This window comes from Rhincodon typus, chromosome 35, assembly GCF_021869965.1.
Source record: "Rhincodon typus isolate 14 chromosome 35, sRhiTyp1.1, whole genome shotgun sequence".
NCBI classification, from domain to species: Eukaryota; Metazoa; Chordata; class Chondrichthyes; order Orectolobiformes; family Rhincodontidae; genus Rhincodon; species Rhincodon typus.
In genome coordinates, this window is record NC_063366.1 from 7,907,008 (window position 1) to 7,932,671 (window position 25,664).

Here is a 25,664-nt window from a genome sequence, read left to right on the forward strand (position 1 = left end):
CCAGTCAAAGTGAAGAATGAATGAAATTGGATTGATATAGTACCTGATCTGACCTTAGACCATTGTCTTTTAACTGCCTGTCGATAAAGTGGTGCCACAGTTGTACAAAAGGATACACAGAAGCCAACACACTCATTGGGAGGTCCCACAAACAGGAAAATAATGGGTTTTAAATGACATTGGAGTACTTAGAACAGAAGTTGCCAGATCAACTGTCTACAACCCGCATCCACCCCCCAACTCATGCACTGGTTCTTCTTCAAAATTGTGGGCATGGGATATCTGATGTACATCTGGTTGGGCAGATGACCCCGCCAATCCCAGTTTATCACATCACAAAGACAGCATCCATGGCTGTACAGCATTCCCTCAGGCACATCGGCTAAACTTCTGCAATAGTGTGTGTGCAGCACGCCTTAATCCCCCAACCTTCTGACTCTCTTTGAGAGAATGTCTAAACCCTACTTGAGGAGGGTCCGAAGTTTATAAGGCTAGACAATCAAAGGTTATGAAGGGTAGATGTGAATGTGAACTTGAAACACAAAGATCAACTATGATCTTAGTGAATGGTGGACTCAGCTTGACGGGTGAATGGTCTGACTCTGCTCCTAATTTGGATGAACACACAAAGCACATGCTTTTAATGATTATTTTGGTATACTCCTCTGCAGCAAGGGGAAATAAAATCAAAACTGACAATAAAAGAAAAGACAGTCAGGGTAGAGTTGGTGATTTACGATCTATTAAAAGATTCGCTCCACTCAGACACAGTACAGTACAGCGGATGACCTACCACACAACGCCTACAGTTAATCTCTCAGACCGAAAGAAATAAAATGTGACAAGAAAACAAAAAAAAGAATCAGGGTGAGTGAAAGCGCAGTAAGTTTTGTGCCCTGCTCAAACCAGGATCTGTAACATCAGAGGGGAGGAGGGGATGTGAGTTGCTGTGGCAAAGAGTAAAAAATGCAAGGTAGGGGAAGAAAGTGAGAGAGAGAGAGAGAGGGGGGCGTTGGGGGGTAAAAGGAAAACAAGGAGGTGGCATTGGGACATAGGGAGAGCATGGGTTAGTAAGCATGTTTAGGAGAGCAGAGTAAAAGCAAGGGGTGAGAGTGAGAGTGAAGAGCAGAATTTTATTTTAAAACCACACGTCAGCCACCTTCAGGGGTTTCTATACAGAAAATTAACACAACAAGCAGCAATTTATAGATATATTTTACATTAGAAATAAAAAATACTTACAAACATATAACACTCTGAGCACCTTTTCTTTTTTAAAAAAAGGAGAGTAAATACAATTTTGGAGCACCATATTTACTAGTAAAGCTTCACAGACTTAATTTCATCATTTCTTTACTGTTTGGTTCAATTTACGGCAGGTTTGCGAATTTAAATAATATTGTCTCTCTCTCTCTGTTGTGGTTTTTTTTTATATTACAATCTATGGAGAACAATTTTTTAATTAAAAAAGAACAGAAGAAACACATTTATCATCTCGCCGGTCTTCTTGGAAAAATTAATCCCGCCTCATACCAGCACACTACCACCAAAGGGAAGTTGGTCTTAAAAGGGCAGTACAGTGGAGGGAAATGGGAGACAATTTGACATGTATGTTTCCGTGTTCTTGTTGACACACACATAACCGTTCTCTGAGGATCTTCAGCCAGGAGAACACAATCAATCATCGGGGACAAATCGCTGGCTGCAATTATCTCTTTTCTCCCCTGGGTGATATCGGTCGCAGGACTGATTAATGGTGGGCAGGACGAGGAAGGGTCGGTGGCGGTGATAGTGACACTAGTCGCGGTGGGGTGGGATCTGTGTGTTTTTTTTATTCTAATCGTCATTTTATCCCTGGAAGCAGACGGGTCCCACATCAAATCCAAACTTTTGGTTGGGTTCCGCAAAGTCTGTGAACAGCACGTCGACAAAAGGCATCTGCTCGACCTGTGGAGTGTTGATCTCTAGAACAGTTTTGTCATTTCCCTTCCTCAGCTGGAGTAGAACATGAAAGAGACAGAGTTAGCAGAAGTCAATCCCAACTGGAACAAATCTCATGCCACATCAACCCCATTCAAAAACCTGTGCAGACTGTCTCCATCTCGTAGCTTTTATCTGTGTTTTTGCCTTCCCATTCTCACTCCTGGGTTTAATCTCTAGTTTCTGACCAGCTTTTCTCACTTTCCCAGATGAAATCTATCATTTCATCCAATCCTTTCCCTTCCACCTGGGTGTACACTCCTGATTTCCACCAATTTTTCCTAGATTGGATCCAGAGTAAATTCTCTACACTGTCACATCAAATACTTCCAGGACAGGAACAGCACAGGGTTGGATACAGAGTAAAGGTTCTTCTACTCTATTAAACTGAAGATAAACTAAAAGTAAACAACGCTCAACACTATCCCATTACACACTCCCAGGACAGGGGCAGCACAGGGTTAGATACAGCGTAAAGCCCAATCTGCACTGACCCATCATTGCCAAATTCCTTTCACATTTAGTAACTGGACCTCCCAGAGAAATGGAAAATGTCTGGCAGAGCTGAGACTGACCGCACAGCCATCCACAATGGCTTTGATGTAGGGGTTGTTATCAAATGACATCTCCTCATCATTGGATCCCAGGAAACGCATGGCTTTGTCGTAGCTATTGGCTGCCAGGTGGTGCCAGGCTACCGAGCGGTGGCAGTGATAAGTGAAGTTCTGGCGAGCTGACACACTCAGCAATCTCAGGAAGGTCATCTGGACGACACCAACTGGGTTATTGTCTGAGTCCACATAGGAAAGCTGTCAGGGAGGTTAATGAAGAAAGAGATTGTTTTAATGTTGCACTTTTCAACACTCAGAATGTCGAGAGCTCTTCACAGAGAAAAAGAGTTATTTGTTTAAAATTGTGGCTCACTGTTATTGGTAACATAATACTCATGTATGTACAAAAAGATTCCACAAACAGCACCATGATAAATGCCCAACTCAACTGTTTAATGATACTGATTACAGGATACAATGTTGTCCCAGGAGATCTGAAAGCAGTGACGATCTCTGCTTTGAAACAGTGAACTGAAGGATACTTTACATTGACCTCTAAAGGCTGATGGTTCCTTCATTTAACAACTCAGACAAAACACGCCTCCTCTATCAGAAAACTTTCTCAGCACTGACCCTCCAACAGTGCAGCACTCCCTCAGTACTGACTTTTCGACATAGTAGCACTCCCTCAGTACCGACCTCCCTCAGGACTGATGCTCTGACAGTACATAACTCCCTCAGCAATGACCCTCTGTCAATGCAGCATTCTCTCACTACTGACCCTCTGACAGTGCAGCACTCCCTCAGCACTGACCCTTCTGACAAAGACAGAGGTACAAGTATAGACACAGGGACGGACAGATACACACAGATGGACACACAGAGAGACAGGTAGGCACACGCGCAGGCACAGAGACAGATACAACAAAATGGTTGTGTCTCGTGACAACTGCACATCAGCAAACACCGGCCACAAAGGTGATAAAGTGCCCAGAGCACTGCGCACGGGTAAGAAAATGTTCAAATGCTGAAGATACAGATGGTGGGAATTTACTGCTTGGACACAGACAGACAGACAGACACACACACAGACACACACACACACACACACACACAGACACACAGACACACACACCTGTATGTAGCTATATACATGGGTATCTGTTTGTGCCTGAGTATGCGTGTTGGTAAGTGCACATCAATGTGTACACATCCTGGTATCATTTTCAAATATCTGCTCATGGTTTACTGTTTCCTATATGACAGACAGTCAAAAACTCACACTGTCCAATCCCTGACTTGTGCTCCTGATAATCCAGTAGACACTGTAGTGTTTACCGCAGCTGAAGTCTGACATTGTAGATGTGAGAAAAACAAAGTCTGTCACAGACAGACAGTGTGTGCTTGGACACAAACCTTTCCTTATTTTATAAATCGCACGTGATCTGTATTCTGACTGCTCCTCTCGCCCACACCACCATCCCCCCGACCTTCTTGCACAGAGCTCACGGTTCTTACCTGTGCTCCTCGTTTGAACTCACTGAACCAGGCTCCTGGATACTCGTTGTTCCAGGAAGACATCTTCACCTGAAAAACAACACCAAGACATAGTCTGTTCCAGCTTTCAAATTCTTCGCTGCAATCAGAACCAATAAAGGCAAAGAGGAGAAACCCTTAGCCCTCCCAATAACTGACCCTCCGCCCTGCTCCAGCCAATGATCCCTGAATTTCCAACCAATATTCTCCAACTCTCTGGCTAATATTTCCCACCCTATGGCCAATATTCACAACCCAAACATAATCTTCTCCATCCTTTGGCCAATATTCCCCAAAATTCTGGTCAATAGTCACCATCACTCTGGTCAACATTCCCCATCACTCCAGTGAATGGTCCTCAGATCTCCAATCTAATATTCTCCAAACCTCTGGTCTACAGTCTCCACCCTCCAGTCAATAATCCCCAAATCTTCGAGTCAATAATCCCCAAAACTCCAGTTTATAATCCCCACTCTCCAATTTTAACAGTCCACAAACCTCCGGTCTATAATCCCCACTCTTTGGTTAATAGTCCCCACATCCCTGATATACAATCCCCACCCTCCAGTCTATAATCCCCCAGCCTCTGGTCTATAATGCCCATCCTCCAGTTAAAAGTCCAGTCAGAGAAAAGAGGGGAAACAGGAAAGGGAGGGAAAGATTGGAAAAGGGAGAAAGAGTGAGGAGAGGTAAGAGAGAGGGGGTGAGAGGAGTAAGGGAGAAAGGGAAATAGAGGGAAATGGGCTGAGAGAGGAATACAGGAGAGTATGGAAGGGTAAGAGAGAGTCGGGGGAGAGACAAAAGGGGGAAAAGAGGAATAGAGGGAAAGCTGTTTAGAGTGAAAAAAGAGGAAAGAGTGGGGACAAGAAAGACAGAGTTGGGGAGGGATGATCAATAAGAGGAAAGTGGAACGGAGGGAAAGGGGGTCACAGGGGTAAAGGAGGAGAAAGAGTGGTGACAGAGATGCGTGAGTGGGAGAACAGAGTGTGGAGAAGTGGTATAAGGGATAAAGGGAAATAGAGGGAAAACAGGTTAGAGGAAAAAAGGGCAAGAATAGGGAGGGGAAGAGAGAGAGAGCAGGAGAAAAGGGATAAAGAAGAAAGTAAAATAGATGGAAAGGGGAGTGAAGGAGAAAACCAGGAGAGACAGCAGGGAGGTGGAAGCACCAGAGAGATAAGAAGGAAAGGAATATGAGGGAAGGGAGGTTAAGGTAGACAGCAAAGGAGGGATACAGTGGTGGTGGGGAAGAGTTTGTCAGGGAGGGGGTGAGGGAGGGGGAAAGGGAATTAGAGGGAAGGTGAGTTAGAGGGGAACAGTGGAACAGCATGGGAGGGGGAAAGAGAGAGTTGGGGAGATGGGTATGGAGTTGAGAGGGGAAGAGAAAGAGGGTTTGGGATAAGAGATACAGCGTGTGTGAATGGGGATACATGTGAGTGACCAGGATGGGGTGTGGAGGAATAATTGAAGTTTTCTCCAACAGCTATAGAGTCTCCACTCACCCCTTCAGATTTCTTATCTGGGAAGATACAGGTCTCTCCGCCTGCAGTGAAGTTACAGTACACCTTGAAGGAATCTGCTGCACAGCCCTGATTTGGATCAATCCAGTATTCACCTGAGGATGGATGGGGTGAAGAGAGAAGAGAGATTAGAAAGCACAAACCATTCACAAAGGTTAGAGATGGGAACAACTCAGTGCCCAGGAAGGGCCTCACTATGAATAGAAATCCGGTTGCTGTGGACAGGCCTGGTTACAGTATCACTCATAGCAAGATCCCAAATAATCAACAGGAGGAATCAATACTCAGTTAATGAGTTAAAGTTTGATGAGAGGGGGATGTTGGCCAGGAAACACTCTTGTTCTCCATCCTTCTTCAATCGGGATGCCTCTGTGCGGGAACACAATTTACCAATTTAAACCACCACATCAGCTGCCCTTGATTAATGACTTTTCCTGAAAACTTCCACTTTGGTAAGGTGTGAGGAAGATTGGGCACTGGGGACATTGGGAGAAGAGCAAGAGTCACAGAGAGGAGGTGAGTTTGCAGTAGCCTTCAGAGAGCGGCAGTCAGGTTTAAAATGCCAGCTTCAAGTGGCCCTATCAAACCCGGAGAGGAGATGAGGGAGTTGAGTACAGACTCTGGGCTGTTTGCTCTTGGAACTGCAGAGGTTCAACAGCATGGCTAGAATCCCCATCGACCTGCAATTCAAAGTAGTCTAAACGGTAGCTATGCAGTTGTTTTCGCTATGTGTCACCTATGGGTCACCTTGGTTCACTCTGCAGAGAGAACATACCTCTGAAACCCAGTAAACACCCAGTCAAATACTCAAACTCAAACATCTAGTGAGAGACCCCCTCGATTTTAGGTCAGCAGCAAGGACGGAGTGCTGCACTGTCGGAGGGTCAGTCCTGAGGGAGGGCCGCACTGTCGGAGGGTCAGTTCTGAGGGAGCGCCGCACTGTCGGAGGGTCAGTGCCACATTGGTCATAAGGTTTAAGACTCCACGAACACGTACCATCCTGGTAGTCTTCATGACAGAGCTGCAGGTCCCTGCAGGTGCGTGCGGGATTTTCCTTTGTTCCGATGGGGTGCCTCATTTGTTCAATCTCCACCTTTAGCGAGTTCAACGATCCAAAGATTTCCTCCATGCCATCAGCGTAGTCCAGGATTTCATCTCCCATCACCTGATCATCAGGCTCCATCTTGCTGCCATCGATGGACACTGAGCGTTTGCTCTTCTTGCTCCTCTGGATGGGCAGTGGTTGAATTACTTCACCTGGCGGACCCTACGTTTCAGTGGAGAGACAAGGATTGAGATGTGATAACTAGACCTTTCCCTCCAAAGCTCAGAGTATCTGAACTCTAAACAACTAAGACTGCCTCCATGAGGTTAAAAGGTTTAATCAGCTTCCCTACTCCTCCCAGCAACGCTCCCTGCTCTGAGGGAGTTGCTGCCTTCCAGAGCGAAGTGAGCAGTACCTGTTATGTGGAGATAAAAACTGATTCAGCTCTCTCTCCACTGTCCCATCAAACTCTCCGCCAGGCAAGTACAGTACAGGGTTAGGTACAGAGTTAAGCTCCCTTTGCGCTGTCCCATCAAACACTCCCAGGGGAGATACAGCACAACCATTATCGCCCTCCACTCTTTTAAATGGAAAATAAAGCTTCCTCAACACTGACCTCAAACACTGCCAGAACAGGGACAGCATGGGACTGGGTACAGAGTAAAGCCCTCTCTACACTGCCCCCATCAAACATTCCCGAGACAGTGACAGTACAGAGTTCGATACAGAGTAAAGCTCCCTCTACTCTCCTAATCCGAACGTAAATTTTTTTTGACTTAAACTGAATGTAGATTTTCTTCCTTTACACTGAAAGTAAAGCTTCTGCTACTCTTATAAACTAAAATTAAAGCTTCAATCATTGAAGGACAGGAACAACATGGGGTTACATATAAGATAAAGATGCCTCTACACTAGTGCTTTTGAAATAGCCAAGTCATGGTCAGCACTGCGCTAGAATCTGATTAAATCACCCTCTACTATTTTAAACTGAAAGTAAATCTCACAGTACCCTTCTGAACTGAAATTAAAGCTCCATCAACACTGCATGAAATCCTCTCAGGACAGGTCCTGCACAAATACAGGTTAACTACAGATTAACTCATTGTATGCTGTCCTCTATCAAACATTCCCAGGACAGTGACAGGACTGCATTTGATACATAACAAACACTGAAGAACAAGTACAGCATGGGGTGAGATATAAAATAGAGCTCCATCTACACTGAAGATGGACACTACACTGTCCCCCACCAAAACATTGAGGGGACAGGTACTGCATGGGGTTAAATAGAACAAAGTGCATCCTCCACTGTCCACACCAAATACTCCAGGGCAGGCACAGCACAGGGTTAGATACATACACAGAGTAAAGCTTCCCCCTACACTAGCCCTTTTCAAATTTGCAGGCAACATTTAGAATGGGCTTAGATATTAATTAAATAACCACCCACACTGTTGCCATAAAATACTCCCAGGACAGATATTGCGCAGGGTTCCATACAGATTAAAACTCTCCCTATTCTTTTAAAATTAAAGTCACAGACTACACTGTCTTCGTCAAACAGGTACTGTACAAAGTTAGAGGAGGAGATAGTAAGGACTGCAGATGCTGGAAGTCAGAGTTGATAAAATGTAGCTGGTAACAGGAAGATGATGTTGATTGGGGCAACCAGAAGGTGGTGTTGATTGCACCACCTTCCTGTTGCCAGCCATTTCAACTCTCCCTCCTACTCCCACGGCGACTTGTGCATCCTGAGCCTCCTCAAAACGAGCCTGTCAAAACGAGGCCACACATAAACTGGAGGAGCAACACCTTACATTCCACCTCAGGAGCTCACAGCCCAATGGCCTCAACATAGAGTTCACCAGCTTCAAGATCTCCCCACCCTCAGCCTCATCCCATGTCTAGTCTTCCCTCTCATCCCTGCTTCCTTGACCTGATACAACCTTCCTTCTCACCTATCTGCTCCACCCTTCCCACTGACCTATCTCTACAACCCCTTATCTGCATCCACCTATCACCATTCCACCTACCTTCCCCCAGCTCTATACCCCCTCCATCATCCTGATGAAGGGTCCAGAACCGAAACATTGACTTTCCTGCTCTTCTGATGCTGCCTGACCTGCTGTGCTCCTCCAGCTCCACATTTTATCGACTCAGTTCAAAGTTATATACAGCCCTTCCTGCTCTTTTAAACCAAGGGTAAACAAAGTAAAACTACCTTTGCGCTGTGCCCATTAAACACACCCAGGACAGGTACAGTTTGGATTCAGACACTGAGCAAAATTCCCTCTACTCTTTTAAACTAAAAGTAAACATAAAGATCCCTCAACACTGTCGCCATCAAGCACTCCCAAAACTGGGAATGCCTAGGGTGAGGTACGATTAAAGCTCCCTTTAAACTGTTCCACAGAGTCTGGAATATTTTTAGTTACACCAGAATATTCTGTATCCTTACAACTTGCCATGTTTATGATCTCTCAAACTGAAGCAGCCAATCTACACTGAGCTAGAACTGATGCCTGGTCTTTGGAAGAAGATTCTGATTGAATCAGTCTCGGCTAGGCTAGAGCAGAAGATCACGAACTGATTGAAGCCCATTTTCATTTGCTGTACCAGCCAGTTCCACCTCAAATACGCTGCGTAGGGTGTAGAGATTTCAGCTCCTTGGAAGCTGATGAAGCACCAGTTGAGGAGTGTACAGACAACTGGGCAGTGCAATACAGCAGGCAGCCAAGCAGACCGTCAGTGCTTTGAGCCATTGGAGCCTGGAAAACACATTCCAGGCCTCCTCAACTGGAGTCAGAACCTAACTTAACACTTGTTTAGTGTGGTAAAACATGCAAAAACCATCAGTTGATTCAACTTACAGGAACACCAGGAGGGCCAGTAACACCTCGCTGCCCTTTAGGACCAGCAGTACCCTGCAAGAATCAGAGGAGAAAGAGAGAGGCGGGGGGTCATGGTCAAATACAACAACATTCATTTATATAGCACGTTTAACATAGTTATACTTCACAAAGCATTTTAAAGGAGCGGTCATAGTCATACTTCACAAAGCATTTTACAGGAGCGTTGTCAGCCAAAGCATACACCAAGCCACTTAAGGAGATATCAGGACATGGGACCAAAGGCTGGGATGGAGGGGCATATTTTAAGAGGAGTCTTAAAGGGGAAGCAGAGAGGTTTGGAGAAAGAGTCCCAGGGCTTTAGGGCCCAGGAAGCTGACAGCACAACTACCAATAGTTTAGCAATTGAAATCAGTGATGCTGAGGAGGCAGGATAATGATGGAAGAAAATTCACAGGCAGGAGACAATGTGGGGTTGGTGGAGGGGATTGCAGTTGAGCTACTGCCCTGTCAACAGGTGACCACTGACAATGTAGTTCTATTCTTCAATCTCGGAGATTTGCACTGTGCCACCTCCATTCCCTGTTTCAGCAAACCCAGATGAACGGTTTTCACACAGGAGATGTTACAAGATTCACGCAGCCTGGATTGTAACAGCCCCCAGAAACAAGCCAGCAACCAGTACTTATCCCCAGGGAATCTCCCAGTGTTATACCAGTCGAAAGCCTAGGGAAATCAGTAAGAGACTGGATAAAGGCCCTGCAGGAACTGCTGCTAATTCTGCTGAAATTGTCAGTCCTGGAACCAAGACTGCTTTAGTAACCTGCCTAGCAAACTTGACTCTACCAATTGTGAGCGGTTCAAAGGTTGTATTGATTGTTCCATCCCAAACTCACCCACACCTACAGAGAGGACAAGGCTGCAGTATGGGTCAGCACTGTTCTGTGAGCACAACACAGGACATCAATATGAGAGGTAACAGTGGAAACCAGCTGGGCAGGTTCTGCTCAGTATCCTATGTACCAAGTGAGGGAAGTCTCACTCCATTCCTTTTCTCCAGCCCACCAAAGGCTGGCCTTGCACAGCCATCTGGCCACAGGCACTACACTATAACTCTGGCCCCATCTCAGAATCACAGAACCGTATTGGTCTAGAAGGCGATCATTTGGCCCGTTGTACCTCCATTATTTCTATTCCCTAGTGTCAGTTCCTTGCCTTTACCCCGTAACTCTGCACACCATTCTATCCAAATATTCTTCCAATGATACTCTTGAATGCCTCAATTTAAACTGCCTCCACCTCATTTCCATTTGCATTCCATACCATAACTACTCGACGTGTGAAAAGGATTATTCTCACATCACCTTTGTTTTGTTCGCACATCATTTTAAAATCAATGCCCTCTCGTCCGTTTCTCCTTTATGAGCCGGAACAGCTTCTTCCTACCTGTTCTATCCAGCCGATTCACGATTTTGAAAATCTCTATCGAATCTCCTCTCAGCCTTCATCTGGCCAAGGAGAACAATTGCAACTTCTTCAATCTATCTTCATCGCTAAAGCTACATTCCAAGCCTGAGAAGACATTCAAACTTCGAATTGCCTCCAGGATGTGAAGAGGAAGTGAACGCTGAAGGTCCACACTCCTGACATCCCAGTGAGTTGCTGGGTGATGGATGTAGCTGAATTTATTGGAAAAAGGCATGAAGCAGCAATGGAGCAGTCACCTGTTATGTTCAGCAGATTGATTCTAATCACGGGCTTGTTTCAGCTTCTAACCCAAAATAAGGGACAACAGTTGAAGACCTTGCAAATTCTGGGGGATCTCTCTCAACATTAGAAGTTGTCACTCCGTTGAGCTTCAATCCTTAATTTTGGACCTTTCCAATCTTGGGACCACACCAAAGCATTTTACAGCTAAAGAACTGTATGATTTTTGGTCACTGTTGTAATGTGAGAATGACTACAGCCAAATTGTGCATAGTAAAATCCCTTACATGGCCTGGCTGCAATTACCCAGGCCATCTATTTCAGTGGAGTGGGTTAAGAGATACATATTGGCCCAGCACAACAGGTGGAGATCCCCTTTTCTTCAAAATTATGTTGTCCGATCACTTACAGAACTTCTTACTTGCATCTCTCTCTTTACAAAGAGCTTCTTTGCAGCTACGGTGATAAAGTGCTTCTCCTAACAGTCTAGCAGTCCACACGCCTGAAATCAACATTTCATCCCAGAAAAGAGGTACGCTCTCTCTGTCTGGGTTCTCTAAGACAGTGATTATAATGTTACTCTTACTGTGGCAGCTCAGGACATAGTTGTGAAAACAGTTGACTCACCCGAGAACCTTTTGACCCTTTGGGACCAGGTGGACCCTGGAAGATAAGGAGGAAACCAGAAACACAATGTTAGGAAGACAACAGTGAAGGCATCCCTAGCAGCAGCAATGTCGTATATTTTAAAAGGCATAGCAGCCACAACAGCAGGAAAATCAGCTGAGGGAGCCCAGCATCAAACAAGGTATCCCCAAAATCAAAAATATTAGTCAAAATACTGTGGATGTGGAAATCTGAAACAAACACAGAATGCTGCAGAAACTCAGCATGTCTGGCAGCATCTACAGAGAGAGAAGCAGAGTTAACACTGAGTACAGGATGACTCTTCATGAAGAATCATATAGGACTTGAAACATCAACTGTTTCTCTATTCGCTGATGCTGAGTTTCTCCAGCATTCTGTTTTATTTCAGATCTCCATCATCCATAGTATTTTGCTTTTATTCCAATGTCCAAAATCAACCTGTTAACTCAGCACACTGAACTGCAATCAAAAAGAAGGCAAAACAAGTCTGTTACCGGTAATCCATATATTTAAAATGTAATATTAACTCTTTTGAGCACTGATCATCTTTTAGAACTTACACATTTGTTAGCTGCCATAAAAATTGTGGACAAACTATCCTTGTCCATTTTACACTTCTCCAAGTGAAGATGCTCATGAAGAGGGCTCTTTCTTGAGGTGGGCCCTCCTGTTCCTCCAGACAGATACTGGGTCACCTTCCAGTACAAAGTATTCTGCTTGATCGCTACCATTTCCACCACCATCAGCATTCACTCCCTCCATCATGCACACAGAGTGGTAGCAATGAGCACCGTCAACAAAATAAATTTCAGCAATTCACTTTTCAAACCTGGGACCTCCACCACCTAGAAAGATATGGACAGCAGATGTGTGGAGATGCCACCTACTGCAGGCCCCTCTGAGTCACATGCCATTCCAGCTTGCAACTATATTGCTTTTCCAATACTGTCACTGGGTCAAATCCTGAAACTCACTCCTTGGCATCAATGTGGATGTAATACAAACAGAAGGTGCTGGAGAAACTCAGCAGATCTGGCAGCATCTGAGGAAAGAGAAGCAGGGTGAATGTTTTGAGACCAGTTGACTGTATACTGAAGAATCACACTGGACTCAAAGCATTAATTCTGCTTCTGTCTCCACAGATGCTATCAGACCTGCTGAATTTCTCCCAACAATTGTTATTTTACTTCAGATTTCCAACATCCATTGTATTTTGCTTTATAACAACATAGGTGTATCTTGGATCCCACCCAAGGCTGCAGCAGTTCAAGCAAGCAGCTCCATACCACCTTCTCCAAGGCAATTAGAGCTGGGCAAAATAAATACCTTGACAGTGATATGCATACCTTCTGCACAAAAGAAAACTGGCTGCAGGAAAGTTGGGAGTATGGGATACTAACAGAACAAACTCATCCTCCCGTCAGTATCTACAAGTCTGGACCAATTTCTTGGACATGTGCCAAGGTCGCCAGCTGATACACAATCAAACAGTGCTCCCATCCCCTGTCCAGTCTGCCAGAGATATACAGTCACTGTGTAAAACTCAACTAAAGTGTGGCAGGAAATCTTTGGAATGTCTATTGCCTTTGGAATGCATTGTTGACTGGTGTGGACAGTACTGACTCTGTGTTTTCAAAGAGAGTGGGATTATATCCTGGAGAAGTCAAACACCTCTCTCGATTTCGAGACAGCAGTTGGTATCATGTGATCCTATGGCAGCTTTCGATCACCTCTTTGGATCAGAGTGGAATTTCCTGGAGCATTATTTTCTCCCATTATTCTGGAGATGGCCTGATGGCAAGAGTTGTTTAGGTTGGGTGGGGGGGAAAGAGTTGAGTGAGGAATTCAGTCGGTCACAATGAACCAGTCATCATGAATTTGGGTGACGATTGATGGAGCAGTGGTCTTACCCTGCACAGTAGTTTCTTGAGGTTTGTCAACTGCCACCCCAAATCTGAATTTGTACTGACAGCCATATCTGCATGATTGTTGCCACCGTAAATCAAGATCGCTCTCGCAAAGCTGAAGGTGAGTAGGTGTTGGCCATTCAGCCCCTCTAGCCCACTCTGTTATTCAATAAAATCATGGCTGATTTTGTCATCACCCCACTTCCCTGCTTCAACCTCAAATCCTCCTCAGTAGGCAAAAAGCTTGCACTCTCAGTCTTGAGACAAGGATCACTTTGGATCACTGCACTGTGTAAGTATTGTCTTGGACAGAGCGTCATGGACCAAAGGTCTTTTGAAGATGCACTCCTTCTTCCTTAATGCCCTCGCTTCGGATGAATATTCCTGTGACAGTAGAAACTTCATTAAAGCTGGTGGCCGTGGGCCAAATGCACTGACTTGCTTGAGGATCCCCCTCTTCCTGTGCCCCCTCCTGTAACGCCCGGCAACCACCAAACTAAAGGGCTAGGTCTAAAAACACTCAACCTGGCTTTAAGCTGTTGCTGCATTCAAAGACGCCCAAATACACATAGTCTCCAAGTTAGGAGTGAATCTTACCGGTAATCCAGGAGGACCAGCAGGTCCAACAGGTCCAGTTGCACCGGAAACACCCTGGAACCAAAGGGAAGACAAGGTGAAAACTAAACACTAACTCAGCACTGATGAAATCTCTTTGCACATACTGAACCATCGTTTTCAACTGTCTGTGGTGGCAATTTTTTGATGGGGAAACATTCCTAATATCTTTCAATTCTTATTCTCTCTCTCCCTCTCTTTACATATGTCTTTCAACACTTCTGTCTTTCTATTTATCACTCTCTTTCATCCCTAAGCTTCACTGCTCTGAATCGATTCATTTGAATTTTTCCCTATCTCTCGCTGTCTCACTGTTTGTCTCTGATGCATTTTGCTTTCCTCCCAGTAAAACTCTTATTTTTGTTCTGATTCATGGCACTGTCTATTTGCCTGTCTTCTCTCCCTGCCCAGCCAAAACAGACAAGGCCCAAACTTATCTCACACCAATTCTCACCATTGCAGCCTAACACTATAACACCGCAAATACTGCAATAATCTAATGCTACAGTGTAGTATTGCAATGCTCTGCACACAGAATAGGGCACAGAAACAGGCCTCTTATCCTTACCAGTCCAAGCTGGTATTTATGCTATTGAGTTAACCCATCTTAAACCTATGCTTCACAACTGCTTGTCCTTCATGTGATTCATTCAGCTTCTTCAATGCATCTATACCTAGTCACTCTCGATGTCAACGAGTCCTACAATCTCAACACTCTCTGGGGTAAAAGAGGTTTCTTCTCAATTCACTATTGGATTGTTCAGTGACTATCTTTTGGCCTTTGGTCACTCTCTTCCCCTGAAGAGGATATTTCCCCATTACACCCTCTCTTAAAATCTTGCTTAATGTTAAAGACTTGGATGAGGTTTCATTGGCAAATAACAAATGAGCCTCAACCATCACCCATGAACAAGGAGATTTTAAATTCAAATGTCTTCATAAACTTTGTGGTATCGTTGTCTAGCTGCATCAGTACACAACAGTTCATTCCTTAGTAAATTAAAATGATACATATTGAGAAGATTTAAACAAACATCCCTCAGTGACCGAGAAATGAGCACAATGAGTGGAAATTTGTCACAGTAACTAATTCCCGCTGATTTGGGCTTGTGCCCTGAACACAGCGATGGGGGCCAGCTTCCAGTGTACATTCTTTAAACTGGCCCAAAATACAATGGAAACTCGAGTTGCACAATTTGTACCAAAGGTTCCATGGCCTCTTGCACATCGGTTCTGTCTTTTTGTTTTGGTGAGGGGCTGGGGACTGGGGAGGCAGGTTGAATTGGGCTGGAACCTCCAACAGGATTGAATGGAAACTAATTTTGACGTTACCCTGTCAGACATGAGACTTTTATACATTCACTTGTTAATGGTTTAGAGTTACAACGTTAGGCAGTAAACATTACAATGTTGCAATGTTCACCTGTCAGCATCTTCACCTGACAAAGGAACAGTGCTCTGAGAGCTTGTAATCGCAAGTAAACCAGTTGCACTATAACCCGGGTGTCATGTGACTTCTGACACTTGAAAAAAGGCTAAGGAGTGAGGAAATTAAAAATATGAATGGCTTTGATAGACTAGAGACAGAATGTAACCTCTTGTGACTGTTTCTGTCACATGTAAACTGCACCAGGTTTCTGTTATTACACAGATGAAAGAATTTTACCTTTAAAGAAATAAGAGCAAGGGTAGGCCATTTGGAGCCTGCTACATCATTCAACTGGATCATGAGAAATCTTCTCCATAAACATCACTTTCCTACACTATCCCTAAATGCTTTAGTCTCTTTAATCATCCTCTATACTCAAGATGCTGCCGGAGTTTAGCTTTGGTAATATGGAAATGAGCAGAAACTTTTGCAGAGAGAAAAAGTCTCTGAAAGTGGACTCTGGAGATGGCAATGTTGGGCTGCTGTTTACACGTGGATTTGCCATAGCACAAAAACCTGGAGACCAAGAACCACTGAATGCTAACAGACAAATGAGGACCTTGTGACAGGCTGTGTGACAACAGTGTACAAAAGCACTGCAGTAAGAGTACATTGCTAACAGGTGAGCGATGCACACCTGATGACACTGGGGATTTGAAACTCCACTGAACTGGAGTTACGAGGAAGAAACAGAAGTCTGGCACTAAGTCAAAATGCTCAGTGAGCCAGAGTAGGCACAATGGACTGAATGGCCACATTCTGCATCATAGAAATTCAGTGATTTTGGGAAAACACACTTTGGGCCCCAAGGGCTGGTTAGAAATAACATGGCCATGATGTGCCAATGACTCTTCGCACGTGTTTTGTCATTGCTGACCCCAAATGAACAGTCACTTGGATCCTTAACACCACAGTTCTTGAGTACATAGGTATGGTAAGCTCAGCATCAAACAGATGGATCCCAGGGCCAGTCATATCACACCTCCTTAGCCCAGTAGTTCTGAGGCTAAGTGGCTGACACCCATTTACACAGCAAGGATTAGATGTGGGATCTTCATGGGAGGTGTAAAGATTATTTCTGCATTACCACAACACAGTAATGTTAAATATTAGCATTGAAAGACTGCAGGAAATCAGTGTTCATTTTAAAAGTGAAAGTTGCAAATCATTACAGTGTCTCCTTTAAGTCCTTCTTTTCCCGGTGGACCAGGCGAGCCACGATCGCCCTTCTCCCCCTGCTCTCCTGGGGGTCCAATCAATCCAATCAGACCAGGGTGACCCTGAAAGAGAAATGCAGTGGTAAATAGGTATAAAATTTAAAGAGGGCAAAACAAAGAATCCCAAGGGAGTCATTGCAGAAACACAAGTGAATCCAAAACTCTGCTACCCACCTCTCAATTCACAGAAAGCCCCTGTGCTTGCCAATTCACTTTGGCTCATAGTCAAACATTCCCTTAATTTTAAAGATTCCACATGTTTTCAAGTGCCTCCATAGCCTTTCAACTTCCCTACACATTTATTCCACTTGGGCATTTTTTTTTCTATTCATTTGTGGGATGTGGGCCTCACTGGCTGGCTAGCATTTATTGCCTGTCCCTGGTTGCCTTGAGAAGGTGGTGGTGAGCTGCCTTCTTGAACTGCCACAGTCTACCTGCTGTGGGTTGACCCACAATGACATTAGGGAGGGATTTCCAGGATTTTCACCCAGTGACAGTGAAGGAACGTCAATATACTTCCAAGTCAGGACGACGAATGGCTTGGAGGAGAACTTGAACGTGGTGGTGTTCCCGTGTATCTGTTACCCTTATCTTTCTAGATGGAAGTGTTCGGTGGTTTGGAAGATTCTGAGGATCTTTTTTGAATTTTTGCAGTGCATCTTGTATATAGTACACACTGCTGCTACTGAGCGTCAGTGGTGGAGGGAGTGGATGCTTGTGGATGTAGTAGCAATCAAGTTGGCTGCTTTGTCCTGGATGGTGTCAAGCTTCTTGAGTGTTATTGGGGCTGCACTTGTCCAGGCAAGTGGGGAGTATTCCATCACACTCCTGACTTGTGCCTTATAGAAGGCAGATAAGCTTTGAGGAGTCAGGAGGTGAGTTACTTGTTGCAGTATTCCTAGCTTCTGACCTGCTCTTGTAGCCACTGTGTCTATGTGGTGGGTCCAGTTGAGTTTCTGGTCAATGATAACCACCAGGCCGTTGATAGTGGGGGATTCAGTGATGACAACACCATTGAATGCCAAGGGGCAGTGGTTAGATTGTCTATTATGCGCGATGGTCATAGTTTGGCATTTGTGTACTTGGCAGTTGTCAGCCCAAGCCTGGATATTGTCCAGATCTTGTTGCATTTGAACATAGACCGCTTCAGTATCTGTTGAAAATTGTGAAATCATTGGTGACCTTATGATGAAGGCAAGGTCATTAATGAAGCTGCTGAAGATGGTTGGGCTGAGGACACTACCCTGAGGAACTCCTGCAGAAATGTCCTGGAGCTGAGATGATTGACCTCCAACAACCACGACGAACTTCCTACATGTCAGGTATGACTCTGACCACTGGAGAGTTTGCTCCCTGATACCCACGATTACAGTTTTGCTAGGGCTCCTTGATGCCACACTTGATCAAATGCAGCCTTGATGTCAAGGCCTGTCATTTTCACCTCACCTCTGGAATTCAGTCTTTTGCCCATGTTTGAACCAAGGCTGTAATGAGGTCAGGAGCTGGGTGGTCCTGGCAGAGGCCAAACTGAGTGTCACTGAGCCGGTTATTGCTGAGCAGGTGCTGCTTGATAGCAATGTTGATGACACCTTCCATCACTTTACTGATGATCAAGAGTAGACTGATGAGGTAGTAATTGGCCAGGTTGGATTTGTCCTGCTTTTTTATGTACAGGACACACTTGTTCATTTAGGCCTTTGAATGTAGAAATACCTATCTGAGCCTCTCTAATTCTGGACTTGTGTGCAACTAACCCCTGAAGGTCCTTCAACAGCACCTTACAAACCAACGAGGTCCACCATCTCGAGGGCCAAGGACAGCTAATGTATGGGGACACCACTACTTTCAAGTTGACCGCCAAGCCAAACTCCACCCAGGCTTGGAAATATCACCATTGCTCCACAGTCATTGGGTTGCTTCACTGCACTGCACATACACCAGTTGGCCTGCAGCATGTCAAGAACACAGTGCACTAGCACCTTCTCTAGGGCAGTTAGCCATGTGCAATAAATGCTGATCCACCCAGCAACACCCTTGTGCTGTGAATCAAGAAAATACTCTGGTGTTTAACCACTCCACCACTGGCAGCTGTGACTTCAGCTGTCTGCTACTTCCTCCCTCAGCCTCTCCACATCTCTTGCCTCCTTTAAAACACTATTTAAAACTTATCTTTCATGAAGTTCATGGGCATTAGTTCTAATATCACCTACTTTCTCCAGTAATGATCCTGTGAAGAACCTCAGTTTGGCTTTCCACATTCATAGCGTTATATAAACAAGAACTGTTATCAATGATATGTAGAATTAGTGGAGATGGTTCAATGACAGTGACGGTCTTCTATCCTGTGGTTCAACAGATGGGCAATGTTGCTTTAATCCAAGTTCTCAGGGGAATCCTAGCAAACACACTGAAAAAGACAAGAGAAATTTACTGCACGTGAAGGTGCCATTCAGCCCATCATGTGCACGTCTACACTGTTACTTGGACTCCCTGGGAGTTGATGGTCCTACTTCATCCATGCTGTTATGGAAGGTGCTTTCCAAGTGCTGAAGTGAAAGCCTTATTGCTGCAGTCTTCAGTATTAACATCGAGAAGCTATTTGACATGAACACACACTCAAAACTTCTCTGGCATCATAACAGATGTGACAAGTGGGTCTCACCTTCTCTCCCTTAGGGCCACCATCTCCCTTCAAGCCAGGTAACCCAGGAGGACCCTAAGAAGAATAAGAGTGAAGAAGGGTTAACATCACATGGCTACAGAATTGTACATATCTTTTCTAATGTAACACAGATAGATAAAGTTACTAGCTATCCAGATACAGCCAGATATAACAGACCCAGCATCAGTGGGATTCCAGAGACTTACTGGACACTGCGATACAGAGAGATACTGGAGACAAAGCTATCTCAACATACCAGTTAGCAAAAGAGAGATACGAGAAAGTCAGGGAGAGTGAGATACCAAAGAGCCATTGAGACTAGATACCAGGATAGCTACACAGACACACCTGCTTTCAATGGACCCCACCCAGAAACCACACAGTCTCCCCAGTACCTGCAGATACACCACTCGCCCCCTCATTCCCACCAGGCAAAAGTGCATGGAGCTCAGTGCTGTAATAGGAGCTTAACTGTGCCTTGGTGCTGACACGCTCTCTGCACACATTTTCAATCAGGATGTTCTCTCTGCTTCAAGTGGAGATAAAGTGAAAAGCTGCATTCTTTACATACCATTGGGCCAGGAGGACCGGTCTGTCCTGGGACTCCAGGAGTTCCTTGCTCACCCTGTCAATAGGAAGCAAGATATCAGTAACAGTGGAAGGTAAGACAGCAAGACAACACAGAGGGGGATGGAGTGTGGCAGAGGGAGGCAGGGAAATGGAGAAGAATGAAGGAAAGGAGCCGGGGAGGGCAGGAGGCAGAGGGTTAGAGAAGCTGAGGGAGAGAGGTAAGGGCTGGTGACACATCTGCCACTTTGTGTCAGTGGATGAGATTTACAGCTCTGCTGTCTGGTACAGTGGCTCTGGAGATCCAGTGGTCAATACGCAAAGTGTCGTCAGAGATCTCCTAACCTGCCTGCAGGCTGCACTCCAATGCAAACCAACACAGTTCATTCCCAGCATGTGTTCACTGTGTTTGTGAACTACTGCACACTTTTCCGGTTCTTGTGGGTTTCTGTACCCTTCCACCTCCCAGAACCTTCAGGAATCACATCACCTCCACCTCTGGCTTGTGCAGTACAGGATATTGCCCCCAGAGAGACAGTCAGCCAATGCTGAATGGTCCCATTCCTGAACTAGAATCACTAGAATGGGAACAGGGATGAAGGACCACAATGAATGTGGAGAAACTAGAGATTGGAGTTGTTCTGCTGAAAGCAGTGAAGGCTGAGGGAGACCTTAATGGAGGGGTAGGTCTGGAGAAAGGTGATAGGAGAATCAATAATTGGGGAGCACAATTTGTGGAACACTGACTAGATATGAGAAAGGGAAAACTGCTTTTACATAGTGTGGGCTGTGATCCGGATCAGGCCGCCTGACAGGGCACAGTTAGTAGATTCAATAACAACTTTCAAAAGGGAATTAGATAAGCACTTGAAGGGTAACAACCAAAAGTGCAATAGGCAGGGGAAGAACACAGCAGTGGGATTGATTGACTGGATAGCACATTTGAAGATCCAGAACAGGCACAAGGGGCCTTCTACACAGCCTGATTTGAAGACCCCAGCATCCTTAATCGCCGTACGGTAATGAATGCTCAGAAAGGTAAAAGCAGAGCATTTTTTGGTGTGTAGCCTTTGAACCGAGAATAGGGAGAAAAGAGAATAGGGTGTCTATCCCATCAGGGCTCGACTCCCAGGAGACCATGCCTGACAGTGTCACTGTGAAATACAGCCAGTGATAATGTTCACAGAACCACCTTAAAGAGGCATGGGAGATTTCCCGTTAGAACACTATGTGCAAGAGGACTTGTATCTGCAATGCCCGTCCACTTCCTTTGAGAACCATGGAACTTACCAGAGCACCGGGAATTCCTCGGAGACCCTCGGGACCACGTTTGCCCGGGGTGCCTTGTGGTCCAATAGGACCAGTTTTCCCAGGAGGCCCCTTGGCTCCAGATTCACCCTGAAAGTTAACAAAAACAGAAATGACAAGTGAATGGACATGGTCACACAAAAGGAGCAGCCAGATTTTGAGTTTGGAGTTGCTGTGCCCCATCAATTAGCCTGGTCACAAAACCTCACTTTCTCGCTGCTTTCTAACTGCACTGTTGTTGTCAACAGCATCTGTCCCCTCCACCCGACCACACACCTAACCTATCTCTCAACCCCCCTCACAGGAAGCCATTTGCAAGCTGGAGACTGCTTGACATTGTATACGTTGTGCTGTGTTACATTCAGGGAGCCCTCACCAACCATGACCACAACTACCCTCTTCGGTCAACCACGAGTGCAATCTACCAACAAACCCTAAGAACTACTGCTGTCTATACCATCCTCAGAAATGTTCACACACTTCAATGATTTGAGACTATATTCCCTGATTAATTCTAATTCCTCCATTATCTTAACATGCTAACACCTTGTTTAACTCAGGCAACACTCCGACTGCCATGTGCACCGCCAAGGTGCCAGACAATGACCATCTCCAATGATAGATACCTCAAAATCCAAGAATCATTACACTCAAGAGTCTTGGCACCAGGCAGAATATAGTATCCAACACCTTCAACATTCATTTCCTTTAATACCATGCTCAGTGGCAGCAGTGTGTACCAGTTTCTACCAGATGCACTGCAGCAACCTACCAATGCTCCTTTGATGGACCTCCAAACCCGCAAACTCTAGCTCCTCAAAGGGCAAAGGTGTCAGGTTCATGGGAAGACCAGCAACGTCCCTTGCCAAGCCACTTACCATCCCGACTTGAAAGTATGTCGCCATTCCTTCACTGTCACTGGGTCAAAGTCCTGGAACTGCCTTCCAAACAGCACTGTAGGTATCCATAGACTCCAAGCATTGCAGCAGTTCAAGAAGGCAGCTCACCACCACCTTCTTGAGTCTGCCAACACCCCGGAAAGTATACTGCAATAAAAGAGGACCTTGGACTATATCCTCCAGCTCAGCAAACAGAGAAAAGTGTCATCACATCGATCTGTTATTGGTTTTGCCCAATGTCATCACACACACCCACCATGAGGTTCCAATCTATCCACTAATGTGACAGGCTGCAGGATGTCCCATAGCACTGCTGTCAATAAAGTGATGGTTGATATCCGGACATTTTTGAATGTACACGCATAAGATTCCCCTGTAGGGATTCTATGAAAACAGAGGGACAGTGCCAAACCTTCTTGTTTTGTAATGATCAGGACATGTGCAAAAGTGTCAAATTTCAACTAATCAAAACAATTCACTCTGCGATTGAAAAGGTATGGATTGCTTGCGTAGTCATCTCTGATTGTCTCTATGGTAATGCCGTGGCCAAAAATGGGGAACGAAAGGCTTTCCAAGCTCCAATTCCAAGAAAAAAATAGCTAGACTGACAACCAATTTAAGAAAATCAGTAAAGCTCAAATCTTGGTTTATTAACACTTTCTAGAAGCAACATACATTCATATGTGGCATGTGGAGTGTGGAGTGTGGCATCAAAGAATCCTAGAAAAACTGGAATCAAGGGTGTCAGGGAGAAAGCTCTCTGCTGTTTGGAGTCATGCCTGGCACATAGATAGATGGGCATGGTTACTGGAGGTCAGTCATTTCAGCTCCAATACGTCTCTACAGGAGATCCTCAGAGTTGTGTTCTAGGCCCAACCATCTTCAGTTGCTTCCTAAATAACCTTCCTCCATCATAAGGGCAGAAGTGGAGATGTTCACCAATGATTGCACAATGTTCAGCACCATTCACGACTCCTCAGGTACCAGAGAAGTCCATGTTCAAATACAACAAAATCTGCACGATATCCAGGCTTGGGCTAACAAGTGGCAAGTAACATTCACATTACACTAATCTCAGGCTATGACCATCACCAATAAGGGACAATCTAACCACTTCTCCTTGATATTAGTGGTGTTACCAACACTGAATCCCTCTCCATCAATATCCTGGGGGTTAACATTGACCTGAAGTTCAACTGGACTCGCCACATAAGCAGGTTGAAGGCTAGAAATGCTGCGGCAAGTAACACACCGCTTGACTCCTCAAAGCCCGTCTGTCAACTACCAAGCACAAATCAGGAATGTGATGAAATACTCCCCACTTGCCTGGATGGGTGCAGCTCCAACAACACTCAAGAAGCTTGACACCATCTGGGATGATGATTGGCACCCCATCCACAACAATTCACACCCTCCACCACCGATGCTCAGTAGCAGCAGTGTGTATCTACAAGATACATTGCAAAAATTCACAAAAGATCCTCAGATAGCATCTTCCAAACCCACAACCACTTCAATTCAGAAGAACAAGGGCAGCAGATACATGGGAACACCATCACTTTCAAGTTCCCCTCCAAGCCACTCATTATCCTGACTTGGAAATATATCGCTGTTCTTTCACTGTCGCTAGTTCAAAATCCTACTTCCCTCCCTAATGTCATTGTGGGTCAACTCACAGCAGGTGGACTGCAGCAGTTCAAGAAGGCAGCTCACCACCACCTTCTCAAGGGCAATTAGGGACAGGCCATAAATGCTGGCCAGCTAGCGATGCCTACATCCCACAAATGAATTTTAAAAGAAAAGTGCAGAGACCGATGCTTTGCAAACTAAAGGAATATGTTCAAGCTTGCATGTTTATCGTACCATTAAGGGACTCAGGGAACCTGTAGTTCCTCATTGCCTACCCCATAGCTGTGCCTCACTTAATAAGAGTCAACTAGTAAACCAATCAGCACCCTTTTCCCTGGTCGTATAAATCGTCATGGTTTTTGAAATTTGAAGTTTTTACATCGGTCGTGAAAAATGCAATGGAAAGCTTTGGAAACAAGTCTCCTCTCAATGTAGCAACGTTCCAATTCCAAAACATGAAACAGGATTATCTTGCTGCTGACACACAGTCTATGCTGATCTTCTCTCTGTGTCCCCTGCACTTCCCCTCCCCACACCATGCCTCCAACCTCAATCTAAATTCAGATTCTGTAAAGTTCAGAATTGGACACAAACCCATGGGTGATTGTACTGTTGTTCGATCAGAGATCTTCGCAGAATGCAATTGTCCGCGGTGTTTCAGCTGCTGAAACATCCAAGGTTTAAAGATGATTTTGTGCTTTGTTACTCATACAATGTGTCCAATCAAGCAATCCAGCCAATGACAACTTTCCTCCAAATTCCTGAAAAACCTAGGAGCATTTTCACTACAATACACTAGGCATATACAAACCCTGCATGTTATGGGGTAAGGTAGTCTCCAGCATGCATTGAGAACACTTCATTCCTCTGTATCTCTTCACTGACACAGACAAACCCTTGTCACTCCCAGGAATAATAATAAAGGGGGTAGATTCTCCAAATCTATTACCTTGCTTCCTTTCTCGCCTTCTCTGCCCTCTGGACCAGGAGCTCCGGCTGGACCCTATGAGAAAAATCAGAAAGAGAGGGAGACAAAAGTGAATGTTAAACTCGTTTAGACAACCAAAACCAGGGACAGAAGGATGGTGAATGAGAAAATTGTCTTTGTGACTAGCGAATAGTCCAAAATTGATAGATCAATCCAAAGCCAATATGCCTCTGGAAAGAATCTCGTATTAGATAAACATCACAATCACATACACACGCATCCCAGACCCAGAGTAACATCTCACTCTCACACACGCACTCCCTTAACCCAGACAAACATCTCACTCACTCACCAGACCCAGATAATGATCTCATTCACACTACACACCCCAGACTCAGATAAAGATCTCACTCACATGCATGCATCCCAGGCTCAGACAATGATCTCATAGACAAAGAAAAGGATCTCACAGACAAAGAAAAGGATCTCACACACACACTTCTCCCAGTCCCGGAAATATGCCTGATACACACAAACACAGACAGAGCTCTATGACACTTAGACACAGACCCAATGTAGATGTGAGAAATGCCCAGATCCAGATCCAGACCTCATACACACACACACACACACACACACACACACACACACACACACACACACACACACA

General features: G+C 45.0%; 1 protein-coding gene across 2 annotated transcripts in view; it reads right to left on the reverse strand.

Annotated features, from left to right (window-relative positions):
• Positions 1–994: 994 nt before the first annotated feature.
• LOC109912388 (collagen alpha-1(V) chain-like) overlaps positions 995–25,664 on the reverse strand; it is a 103,820-nt gene continuing 79,150 nt past the window's right edge. For both annotated transcript variants that reach the window (XM_048616639.1, XM_048616638.1), the window contains exons 44-56: positions 25,016–25,069; positions 21,521–21,628; positions 20,235–20,288; positions 19,664–19,717; positions 16,957–17,064; positions 14,338–14,391; positions 11,813–11,848; positions 9,500–9,553; positions 6,581–6,851; positions 5,567–5,679; positions 4,050–4,118; positions 2,556–2,789; positions 995–1,995 (exon numbers count right to left, since the gene is read on the reverse strand). In XM_048616639.1, coding sequence (XP_048472596.1) covers positions 1,849–1,995; positions 2,556–2,789; positions 4,050–4,118; positions 5,567–5,679; positions 6,581–6,851; positions 9,500–9,553; positions 11,813–11,848; positions 14,338–14,391; positions 16,957–17,064; positions 19,664–19,717; positions 20,235–20,288; positions 21,521–21,628; positions 25,016–25,069 — 1,356 coding nt within the window. In that variant the 3' untranslated portion in view covers positions 995–1,848. The remainder of the gene's footprint in view (positions 1,996–2,555; positions 2,790–4,049; positions 4,119–5,566; positions 5,680–6,580; positions 6,852–9,499; positions 9,554–11,812; positions 11,849–14,337; positions 14,392–16,956; positions 17,065–19,663; positions 19,718–20,234; positions 20,289–21,520; positions 21,629–25,015; positions 25,070–25,664) is intronic.